Raw genomic sequence first — 12,960 nt, forward strand, 5'->3', positions numbered from 1 at the left:
CATCGATTTTTAATGTTGGGGAAAATCTAGCTGCCCAAAATATGACACGTTTTTTTACATAGGCATCACCACTTATCAAGACCAAGAGGCCACTCGATGATAAGGGTTTAAGAGTGTACAGTAGTAATTGGACAATATATTAATCGTTAGTAATGGAGATTCGGTAAATTTGTTAACTTGTTTACGTTAGAGTTGAAGACAACCATATTGTAGTCAGCTGGAAAGCAGGAAAACGGAAGACAATTCCATAAGCGTGCAGTCCTAAGAAAGAAGCTTTGTCCATGGACTCTACGTTTAAGTTTAGGCACAGACAAAGAGTGGGGAAAATTATTAACAACTGGAAAAATGCCTCAGTTCGGAAGGATTTTTCCTTCACTGACCGTGGATAGATTGTAGCAGTCATAAATGCCATGAAGATTTATTTTATCTTGCGAATCAATGCCTCTGCTAAGAAATTTGGTCACACAAATTGACTAATCAGCTTGCAGTGTGCATTGATTCCATCTGTACCTAAAGATACTTCTTCAGCCCCATTTAGAAATGACGGTCGATCAACAAAGAGAAATAAGGAAGCATCGAAGAAAGATACTTTGAAAGTTTCAAAATTGACGATATTCGGCTGAAGATAACTGCTGCCCGACCTTCAACGGCCCAAATAACTTTTCAACTCTCCATTTTCTTCACTCGGACAATGAAATAAAACATTTCTTTGTTTTAAAAGAGTTTTTTTTTCATCTGTGCTACGTTTTTGTTTATTATTAATATATGGAAATGCACCTCATCTTTTTAAAAGACCACTTAGAAGTGCAGTATCAGAACAGTTACTGCACTTTGTTCCTAGCTAAAAGGCTAAATCAAGTTTCATTACTCTTTGTATATTTGTTTCCGTTTTACTTTCCGGTTAATTTGGATACAAAGTAGCAGCTTCTTATAGCTACGCAAAAAAGATTATGGAATTTCATAATTGGTAGATGATTGGCGTCCGTCTGGCGTTTACAGGAAAAATCTGAAACCGAAATAGAAACAGAAAAGTGTACCGAACAGAGCAAAGTACGCATCTGATAAATAGAAGATTCGATCATATTCAAACGTTAAGATTGATTTCTTTCGTCAGAGATCGATACTGACCGATTTTTGTTCTTTAGGTTTTTGATTTATGTGTGTGTTATTACCGACGCTTACACGACTGGCAGCCAGTTAAAGACGCGATTGTTCTCATTTCAGATCAGCAGATTCTTTTGTGGGCAAATATAACAGAGCCTGTAATCGGCGTTCAGTAAGAATTTATTCGATAGACATGAAATGATAAAGATGCAAGACGCAAAAATCTTAATCGAGTATTTTTAGCAAAAGCAACAAAACAAAACAGAGAGGGGAAAAATAAACAAATAAATGTTACCAAAGGCAAGATAAGAACTTTTCTACTTACCTGAAATAAGTTTTTGTGTATTTTAGCTTATTTTAAAGCGTTTATTTATTTCAAAACAAAGTAGTGTAAAATCTGCCTAAGAGGATAGCTTGGTTTTGTTTGTTTTTATATAAAAATCGCTTCATACAAGATGTGAAGCCATTTGATGTAAGGAACTTGCAAGAACGAAAGATAATAATTGTGAAGATAGGGGATATCTATTGAAAAGACCACGATAGGAGGAAAACAACCAGCATAAAGTGAGTTTAACAAGTCTGTAGTGTAATTGAAGTGTAGTATCTGTTCTTCAGATGCTACACTTCAATTTCTTGTTCTCTCTCAGTGGAGGAGGAATTCTTCACAACTGAGACAATTTTTATTTTTGTTCTCTTCTCAGCGTTAAAAAACGATCCTGGTGTCTAACTCTGTCATGTAGGGAGGCATTGTAAATAGGAAGTCTGTAGTTGATGGGAAAAAAATATTGAAATAGGAAGATGTATTACAATGAGATATTAAAAAAGCGAATAAATGGAGACCACTAGACCAACGAGACAAATGAGCTGGTGGGTATGAAAACTGGATGGCATGGACAATTGGAAAGCACCGAAATAGTGAAAAAGAGTGAAAAAATGCTGAATTTAAAAAAAAAAATTAAATCTTAGTTGCAGCTCAGTGTCCTTGAATCTTTGGAAACTGTGAGATGTGAAATGAAGAATTTTGATGGAGATGTAAAATCAGTGGCTATCGAGAAGGAATATAGCAGCCGTTAAAATATTATATGCACTTTTTCTGTCTATGTGCGTATCTATTCGCGTTTTGATTTTTTTTTTTTTTTTGATAAACGAATATCTAACTAACTTTATTAAGTATATGTTGTATTTATTTTCATTACATTTATCGCTTTGCAAATGAAAACCATATGTATGAAGTTCGACGCCATGGAATGAGAAGAAAGTCCACCCAAATTCATTACACACGGTTTATTAACACATTAACAAATGTAACAAAGACAAGTCATATAACAGTACAAAACAATGAAAGGATTTTACTTATCCTCAACATGAAGCTGAGAGCTTCCTGCAGATATCTCCTCCACTTAGCGTTTAACAGCTGTATAGCAGCATGATATCGCCATCTGACTTGAGTCTAAAAAAATGTCGACAGGAAGTACTTGGATTTTTGGGGAACCCACCTGAAGACGATCACAGTTTGAGGGAATGAGTTTTCATGATGTTTTGTGCAACTTGTCAGAAGTTCTTGTTCGAGAATCCTCAGATCATCTCCGACTTTACTAGGTGTTTAATGTTATTAAGGTTTTGATATTCGTAACGTGATTCTCTCGATTTTATGATACACAAGTTTCGGAAATACAAAAAGAATTATTAATAGTATATTAATTATTCAAAAGAATAATTGACTCGGAGAAGTGTGAACAGTGGAAAGTTACCCTGAAAAATTCAAAGAGATTCAATATCTTTTTTAAAGCGATTCTGGTGCCTGGTTGGTTTGTTCTTATCGCTACTGGCTATAAATATAATCGGTCAAATCTTTGTGATTATATGCAGTAAAATTATGTCCAAAATATTGCAACATTTATCAAATGCAATTTTATGTGATCAAATGCACACGTGATACAATATATTACCATGTTGTATTTGTTATCATTACTTTTTTATCTCTCTGCAAAGGATAAAAAACGTATACATGAAACTCTATGCCGTGGGAGACACAGAATAAAGAGAAAATACGCTCAAGTAATTTATATACGTTTCATTAACTTTTTGACAAATGTAACACAGGCAACAAACGTAACATGACATACAATGAAATGGTTTTACTCACTTTCGTGGTCTCTACCGTATGAGGTAGGTATAAAGGCTAGGACTTGTATTCACCCTTGTGAAATTTGGCCTGCCGTGGAGAAAGCATGTTTTTATGTTTTGCAGTCTGTGTCTCTCTTCCCAAAGGGAAGTAATCCACCGGTGTCTTAGCAACTGGTGTCCTTTCCCGTTATTCTCTTATATCTATATATTATTATCATGTTATCTGCAAATAAATGGTACACTTGAAAAATTTTCCTATTTACTTGCCTGCCCACGAGAGCAGAGTTAGACACATGGTCGGTTTTTAATCTCTCCTCCACTGACCGAGAACAGAAAAGATAAAGTGTAGCATCAGAACAGATACTACACTGTCATATTGGCTTTTTGCCAACATCATTAATCTATATAATGACGTCGTCAATCTATGAGGTGCAGGTATTAAAAAAGGTGGGAACAACTTTCGTTTTTATCTTTTACACACATTAATACTAAATATTAAATCTAAATACACAAATTAAAGTTGCTCTATGCACAGAATAACAGATGGTTAGCCTACAGCCATCACAAAGTCCCATACATGAAAATAAAGTTTCCCCAAGCTGTGGTAATCTTTGGGTGTGTTTCAACCACATAAAGGGCTACATCTTAAATAAAGGACTAAGATTCAATTACATCGAATTGCTGTCCTCTGTTGTCAAACCCTGAGTATTAGGGTGCGCTGTAGGAAGGCCATATGTGTGACAGCAGGACTCAGCTCTGTGTTACACCTTTGGAAAAACTTAGAAGTGAGTGTCTCAAAACTCCCAACATCTGGATCCTTTACTCGCCTAACTGCAATTCCAAGAATTCTTATGTGTTAAGCACAGTTAAAAACCGTTTTAAGAATGCCAGGTCTCTTTAATGTTTATGACGATGGTGATGATGAACACATAAATAAATTAAAACATAAATAAAAACATATCCAACAGAAATGACAGGTATAATGGGCAGACCTTGGTTGCAGCCAGTTGTTGCGGCTCTCATCCGTGCCACTGGAACCCTCTGAGGGTGGTCAAGATAATGGACTGGGGCTTGTTCAACCCCCTTAAACTTACAATTTCTTTTAGCATAGGTATCTTCTTCATTACTTACATCCAAGACCTGCAGCGATGCAAAAACGGGTGATGGGGCAGGCTCCCGAGAGAGTTGGAATCCTCTAGCTCGTGTCCTACACGTTAGGCAGCCCTGCCAAGATGGTCACAGAGAGGTTGGAGCCGAAACAGCATCTCTCTTCAGTCCTACCAAGGTGACTGAGCAGTCCTATTCAGGAATCGCACTGCTCACTTCCAAATGAAAGAGGGGCCTGGAAAAGGGGGTGGGCAAACACTGTGTATCCAACATTTCTTGGGAGGACAACCACATTCACCGGGACATCCCACTTGTGGTCAAAACATAAAGAATAGCAAACAGCGGCCTCTGACAGTCGCTACCTGGAATGTCAGAACTCTTCTAGACTCTGATACAGAAAATCACTCTTGGTATCACACCTCTGTAGTTGCCATGGAACTCGTCCGCTACAGCATTGATCACTACCCTTAGTGAGACGAAGCTGGTCACTTAAGGAGGTCGACAAGGGCTACACCTTTTTCTGGAAAGGTCTTTCGGAGGATGCCTGTTGCATTCACAGTATCAGCTTTGCCATCCGGTCATCTCTGCTCCACCATCTACCCAAGACACCAAATGCCATCAATGAACATCTCATGAGCCTATGGCTTCCAATGACCAGTCGTTATGCCACCCTTATTAGTGAATATGCTCCCATGCTTGATTTGGAGGAGGATGTGAAGGACTGTTTCTATGACAATCTCACAGGTACCATCAGGAACACCCTAGGCAGAGATAAGATCATTCTGCTGAGTGATTTTAATACCAGAGTTAACAAAAATCATGAGATATGGCATGGAGTCATTGGACGACATGGAGTCGGAAATGTAAACAGAAATAGTCTCCAACTTCTATCTCTCTATGCTGAGCTGGGTCTCACCATTACCAACTTCTTTCAGCTACGTGACATGTACAAGACGTCCTGGATGCACCCAAGATCCAAACCCTGGCACCTTATCGATTTTTGTGACACTGTGATCTGCATGATGTTCTCTTGACCCGTGCCATGCTTGGTGCTGAATACTTCACTGATCACCACCTGATTCGTTCAAGTCCCTGGCTAAATGTACATCCACCTGCTCATCGGCAGGAGCCAAAATGGTGACTCAACCGCCCTTCTCTATGGGATCCAGCAATCTCAGCCAAATTGTGTGATTCCATCTCATATGTAAGAAAAATGCCACTCATGATGCCCTTCTTAGAAATCCAGCATCTTCCACACTTCACGAGCGTTTCTCCTCCCTCCATGCTATGTTGCAGCAAGAAGTGTGCCAGATAGAAAATGAATGGTGGCTGAAGAAGGCTAGAGAGATCCAAAGCTGTGCTGACCTTGACGACACCCTGGAAAGATGGGCTGAACACCTGCAGGAGCTGCTTAATAAGATCAATGCTACTGATCCCTCCACTGTCGATAATCTTCCCACTCTGCCATCCATTCCCATGTTGGACAACTCACCATCCATCAGCAAAGTAAAGGAGGCCATTCATAAGCTGAAAAACAACAAGGCAGTTGGTCCTGAGAGCATACCTACTGAGATCCTCAAGTGTGGTGGAACTGACCTCCTTCTACATCTCGAGCAGTTTATTCTGGACTGCTGGTCAGCAAAAGGTCTTCCACAGCAGTGGAGGGATACTAACATCATTCTCGTCTACAAGCATAAGGGTGACAGCGTTGACTGTGGCAACAGCTGAGGTATCTGTCTCCTCTCTGTGGCCGGCAAAATATAGGCAAAGATCATGCTCACCTTACTTCTGGAGACTGTTGTCAATCTTGTCATCCCAGAATCACAATATGTCTTCCGCTGAGAGCATAGTACCACTGATATGATTTTTGTTGCTCGTCTTCTCCAGAAGAAGTGTTGAGAACAGCATCGTGGCCGTCATAGATCTAACCAAGGCCTTTAACATCGTTAAACATGAGCTATTATGGAACATTCTCTGTAAGTTTCGTTGCCCTCCTACTTTCTTGTTGATTCTTCAACAGTTTCACACTGGCATGCGTGCTTAGGTGCAGAATCGGACACTTTTGCTGTGAATGTCGGTGTGAAGCAGTGATGCATCTTGACTCCACTCATTTTCAACCTGTTCTTGGTTGCTGTCACTTTGGTTTTGCGCGGTGACCTTCAACCTTCTGATGCCGTTGCTGTCCAGTACCGTCTTGATGGCAGCCTCTTCCAAGACTAAAACCTCTGAAGAGCTCATCTTCGACTTACAGTATGCCGAGAATGCTGCATTTCCTAGCCATACCTCCACCGAACTTCAACGCATTCTTGATGTAGCTTCCAACACCTACCACCGAGCTGGCCTTCTTATCAAGACCAAGAAGATAGAAATCCTGCCAAACGTGTCTCCAAGTGATGCTTCCATTATCACAGTCAACGGTATATTTCTAAAGAATATCAGCAGCTTTACATGCCTTGGCCCCAATTTTTCATTCTCCTGTAACCTTAGCAATGAAGTTCAGTGCCGCCTTAATCTTGCATATTCTGCTTTTGGCTGCATGAATGACCAAGTGGTTGCCAACCACAATCCCTGGACCCATACAAGGGTTGCTGTGTACAACACAGTCGTCACACCCACCCTCCTGAATGGTTCCAAGGCATGAGTTCTGTATCACCATCACATCAGGCTACTGAAGTCATTTCACATCAGACGATTACAGCAGATCCTTGGCCTCCATTGATGGCACAAAATGTATCATTCTGAGATTCGCCAAAGAGCTGGAATTGCCCTGCTAGAGTCACTCCTTATACATCGGCAGTTTTGATGGTTGGGTTATCTCATCAAAATCCCCTCAAACAGAATGCCAAAGAGTTGTCTTGGGTCAGCTCACTCACGACTGACGAAACATGGGCTGCCTGAAAAAATACTATATAGACCACATCAAAACCTTCAAGCACTGCAATATCCCTCCAATCTTTTGGAAGCTTTGGCAGTGGACAGTGACACTTTGCACTCCACATAATATTGGGATGTGTAGAACTAGAACCTTCACTCGTCCCAATGCACTGAGTAACCATCTGTCTTGTAACGTCATCTGTTTAGCATCTGAACAGCCAAAGCTCTCTCTCTATGCATATCTGCAGGTAGGCCCTGCACAGGTCCAGAATTGTCACGTCTGACCCTTGCTGTCATCACTCCCTTAATTTGAGCACAAAAACATCTGCCCCTGCTGTGTATGAATCAACATGTTCATTAAGTTCACGGTAGTCCATGATGGGTCGGACCTTCTGTTTGTTATCTTGTAAGACAGCCATCAGGGGAATCAGTCCTCGGGGGGAGGGGGTCGAGCTCATCCTCGGGGTATGGAAGTAGCCAGCCATTCTTGATCCAAGTCTGCAGTTCTTCTTCATACTGCCCTCTGAGCCTCATTGGAGCGGGGTATTCTGGTAGTCGGTTCTGTAAGGATATTGGTGGTTGATCGCCAGCCCACTTCCAAGATATCGTCCATGTGTTGGTTTCCCTGTCGTATTCTGCATGAAAGTCAGGCTCGTCCAGGGTAATTGTGGCACAAACACGTTTCTCATGTCGGGAGAACTCTATCTTATTCTATCCAGCTGTGTAATCAAATCCATCCCTTGAAGTAGGTCGTATTCAAGCAGCTCCCCGTCCACCACCAGGGCTTGCACGACTACCGCAGGCCTGTCGCCGATGCTTGTGATGATGACACTCACTCCACAAGAGGCCAGCGACCCACCACCCACTGTTAGCACCGGAATTCTCTCCTTGTACTAAGTGTCGCAACATGTCTTGCGCACCAGGGTCTGGGTGCACCCAGTGTTTACAAGGGCGAGCCATTCACGTCTGTTAACGTGCACTGTCACTGCAGGCAGCGCCTTGTTCAGTGACGATCTGGGAAGAAGACTGGTGCTGTAGCTTCTTCCCCTTGCCCGTTTCCTGGACAGGCATTGGCCAGATGTCCCCGGTTTTTACACTTATAGCACTGAAGCCCATTAAGCCTTCGAGTCAGTGAGCACGATGAGAGACAATCATGGGCCAAATGGTTGGGCCCACCACACTTGTAGCAGCTTGTAACTATGCGAGATCCACCCTGTGATGGCTGCACAGCTGCCACGCAGTCTACAGTCTCTGAACTCCTTTTTAGTATCATCATTGTTTAGAGGCAATGTGTGTGTGAAGGTCAAGATAAACTAGTGTCGACCGATATGTATCTTGTTTTTTTGTTCTTTTTTGCATTGAAGTCAGTAATATCTAAAATTTAGGGCTTAAGTTTAAAAGATCTTAAGATCAAATACAAATTCAGCGAATCTTACTTAACAATTATGCCCATATTATGTCCTTTAAAATACTCTAAAAAACGATATTTGGAGTCGAGGCCTAATGATCCATTATGGAAATTTCACAAAAAATAGAATTATCTAAATTTTTATGAAGTGCTTCCACTTTCTTATTACTCCTCTTACATAAAATGAAATTAAACAAAATGTAGTCAACATTAAGACCCGTTATGCTTAGCAGCTGTGTTCCAAAATTCCTAATGATCAGTTCATTACTCATAATCCAGTTTTATTATTTAAGGTGCTGTGAATGTCACAAGCAACCTCTTATGACGTCTGTGATCTGATCTTTTTATTTCTTATTTTTATTGTTATTTCACCCACACAATGTATAATGCCACTTGGACATATGGTCCCATTATTTGGGATCAAATCTATAGGAACACTATGTAGAGAATTGACAGCGAGATGCTTGTTCACATTACACTTGAACTTCTGCATGTTTGTACAGTCAGGGAAGCAGTGGTCCAGAAGGGCATTCCAAAATCTAGCAGTTTGAAGAAAGAAACTATTTGAGTAGAAAGCTTTCCAGCATATAAGGATCTCCACTGTGTAGAGGTGGGATTTTGCTGCTTGTCGGGATTAGTCAAGGTAATTATGTCGAGAGCATAAGTGTATTGAGTTCGTCAGAGCACATTCCATTAAAATACTTGTAAAACAGGCACAGGGATTCAGCATTTTGATGATGAGACCAGGGTTCAAGTTAGGGTGATAGTGCAGAACTTATTAGGTTATAGACTTTTGTAATACTTGATGCATGAGCGGATTTGTAGAGATATAGGATACTCTAAGGTGTGTGTAATTTTCTAATACAGTAGAGAGAACCCACCTTTTTCACAGCAACCTTGGCAATGTCCTCAATGTAGTTGTTTCGATTCATATTGATTGTGGATGTTAATTCGAGGAGTTTGAATGAAGAGCTGGTAGCATATTATTAGTCATGGCAATTAGTGATTGAGAAAGTTTCTTGTAATTGATAAAAGAAAGAAGCTTAGTCTTAGCAGCAGTGAATTTTACCTTCCATTTACGTCCCAATTCCACTAGAGACTGGGGTCTTCCTCTAAGGTTTCAGTCGTTGTCTTAGATATACGTCTAATCATTTTCCCCTGAGTCAGTTATAGAGGGTGGTGTCATCAGCAAATATACCCATCTGAGAAACAATTTTATCAGGAGTTCATTTATGAATATCAGAATAATAAAAGTCCGAGGATCGACCCCTGTGGCACACCCATATTTATATCATATTGTTTTAAGGTATGGACGTTGAGGACTTCCTGGATTTTTCTCTTGAGTATAAGGATGTGATTATATTAAGTATTCATCCAGTAATACAATACTATTTAATTTTCATGAAAGACCTTCGTGTCAGACCCTGTCAAAGTACTTACATATATTTAAGGCTACTGGCCTTGCTTCCCCTGCTTTATCCAGTGCATGGCATAGCTGTTCAGATCTTATAGGTATGATATCTGCAATAAAACGAGTTTGCTTATATCCATACTGTCAGTCGGAAAGAAGTCTAGTATTTATGAGGTGGTTGACTTGTGCTTAATTGATTAAGGACTCAAAGATTTTGGCAAAGAAATGAAGGAGACTAATGGGGAGATAATTCAGTTGGTCAATTTTTTTTCATCATAATTCTTCTAAACTGGTACCACAGATGCAATTTCCAGCAGTTTTTTATTATTATTATTATTATTATTATTATTATTATTATTATTACATTTCCATCCCAAACAAGGCACAGTGTCACTTTGATGTAGGGGGATACTATTAGGGACATAAGTTGCAGGGATACTATGAAGGGAGTTGAGCAGCAAGATATCTGGTCACATTACACTTGAACTTCTGCGTGTCAGTACAGTTTGGAAAGCAGGAACCTGGAAGGGAATTCCAAAGTCTAGCAATTCTGGTGAAGAAACTATTAGAGTAGAAGGCTTTCTTACATCTAGAGATCTATACTGTTTTGGGATAGGACTTTGCTGCTTGTCAGGTTTGTTGGGGGTATTTACGTCGAGTGGGTACAAGAGCTTGTAGTTCTTTGGAGAATTCACCATTAAAATACTTGTAGAACAGGCAGAGGGATGCAACATTTCGTCGATGGGACAAAGGTTGAAGCTTAGATGACAGTTCAGGACCTATCAAGTTGGCGACTCTCTTTTGAACCATGTCCAGGATTAAGAGACTAATAGCAGATGCACCAAAATGTGACCGTACATGGGCGTGTGGTTAGTTAGTGTAGCAAGATTCGGTAAGGCATTGAGAAGTTTGGAAAGAATTGTGATAACCTCAGCAGAGCACATTTTTTTTAATAATATAGCAGAGATGAGATCAGGGTCACACGCCTTTCAGGTGTCTAGGTTTTTATGATATTAGTAACACGAGAAAGGGTGATTTTCACATCATCAAGTGTGGCTTCTGTCCGCAAAGGGAAATTTTGGGAGGGAGTGGTTTGTTGGGTCTAAAGTGATTTTTGAGACAAACCGTCAAAATGGCAGGTTCGCCATCTCGATTGCTGTGTAAACAACCTTATGTTTGTTGAAGAGTAGGAAAATGTTAAATGCCCGGTATTTACTGCACTTTTATAAATTTTTTAAAAAATTGCAAGTTCTGAATTTCTGTGATTAAATGCGTTTTTTTTTTTTTTTGTGATTTCAATGTTTTCTCTTGGTTGCAGCTGTTTCACTTTTACAATTATTTCTAGCTTCTATAACTATTGTCTGTTTGTATAGAACATATCGCATAAATATACAGAATGCATGCTGCCTTTGAGCAATAGCAACTGCACAAATATAAGTGAACAATTAGAGAGAGTGAGGTTGCCTCACAATTACATGCACAGCTGCCCCTACAGGGAGTATCCTTTGTTTTTTGAGACTGAACAGAGGCATCAATTGCCGCTTTGAACAATTTAGTAGCATCATTTGCATTGCACCTTATTCAAAAGGTTAATGCTAGTAGTTTTGCAACCACTCAAGGTTTTCCTTAGTCCTCCATGTACCTTCATATCTGGAGTTTTTGAGCATGTTATTGAGTTAATACAGGAGATGGTATGCTGTACATAGCTAAACCACTTAGGATGCTAACCACATATGGCCTCCAAAATCACACCAATATCAAGCTTCTTATAGAACGTAAGTGAAGGGATTTTTCTTCTGTTATATAGTCATGGATAAAACGTGTCATATGTTATATATTGGGTGAGATATTAAAACAGTTACATTGTATTGAGAAGTGCAGAGATATTGTTCTTATAACGGCACCAGATAAAAATATATGAATTGTATTATGTTGTTTAGCCATGGGATATGATATTGACGTATAAACTGAGTCATGTTGTATCAGAGAATTATCACATGAGTATATCATTACAGTTCATATTTACATAAGGTATCATTTTTTTATAAGAAAAATAATATATGCTTCATACCTTTCTTTCTTCAACAGTTCTTCTATCTTTACTTGCTGAGCTCCGTATTGAAACATGAAATGACCAACATCATAATCAATTGACATATGTTCTTTCTTTTGTGAAACTACAGAACAACACTTTATATTTTTAATTATATTTTTATTTTAGTTGTCTCAAATGGTCTTCACAAAGTCTGGATTTCGTCTACATGCTTATTCATTACAGTCTCGCTTCCTGGCTTCAAGTACATCTATTCACTCTCATTACTAAACTTCAACTCCCCGACTCTTTGACTGACTAAACTCTCCAACCTCCTGACCTCAGTTCCGTTACATCACCATTCAAAAAGCACACGTATCCCTTATGTATGACCTTTCCACGTCTACCTACCCAAGGTTATTTTGTTTATTTAACCTAGCTTAATTTATGTAAACATCTTCAGCTAAAACCCATTGCCACACTTTATTCTATAAACAATAAATAACTCCCAATATAAACTATTTTAAGAATATCATTAAATAGACAGATAGCTCGATAAGAACTTATTAACTTTTAACAATGTTAATTATCCAAAACTTCTAGTTTCTATTTGCACATCTACCTCATTATGTAATTATACTAAAGTTGTAGTAAAAATTTAAAGTGATTCCAATAAATGTTATCAAGCAAATGGTTGGAATCGCTAGACTCTTTCCTTCTCAACTTCATTAAAATTTGCTTTCGTCCTCGCTCCTTAAAGCAAATAAGTTTTCACAAAAACGTGGGAACTCAAAATATAATCGTTTAAAATTCAAAAAGTAAAACATACATGTGAAAATAATAAGCCAAGTCAGAAATCCTAATAATATTTGGTCAACAAAATCAGGAACCATGAAT

At 39.3% G+C, this 12,960-nt stretch overlaps 2 protein-coding genes across 2 annotated transcripts; both read left to right on the plus strand.

The window, feature by feature from the left end:
* The first annotated feature begins 4,988 nt into the window (after positions 1-4,988).
* LOC145286545 (uncharacterized) lies at positions 4,989-5,372 on the plus strand. Its single transcript, XM_080135435.1, has one exon. The coding sequence runs from the start codon at positions 4,989-4,991 to the stop codon at positions 5,370-5,372; it is 384 nt and encodes a 127-aa protein (XP_079991561.1).
* Positions 5,373-6,508: 1,136 nt separating this feature from the next.
* On the plus strand, positions 6,509-6,979 carry LOC145286546 (uncharacterized). The gene has a single exon (XM_080135436.1). It carries the CDS (start codon positions 6,509-6,511, stop codon positions 6,977-6,979), a length of 471 nt encoding a protein of 156 aa, XP_079991562.1.
* Positions 6,980-12,960: the final 5,981 nt, after the last annotated feature.

The sequence above is a fragment of the Euprymna scolopes genome, chromosome 10 (genome assembly GCF_053919585.1).
Source record: "Euprymna scolopes isolate OS-2025 chromosome 10, ASM5391958v1, whole genome shotgun sequence".
NCBI classification, from domain to species: Eukaryota; Metazoa; Mollusca; class Cephalopoda; order Sepiida; family Sepiolidae; genus Euprymna; species Euprymna scolopes.

Coding starts and splice junctions, on each gene's coding strand:
- LOC145286545 (XM_080135435.1), top strand. CDS start 4,989: ATGACCAGTCGTTATGCCACCCTTATTAGTGAATATGCTCCCATGCTT.
- LOC145286546 (XM_080135436.1), top strand. CDS start 6,509: ATGCCGTTGCTGTCCAGTACCGTCTTGATGGCAGCCTCTTCCAAGACT.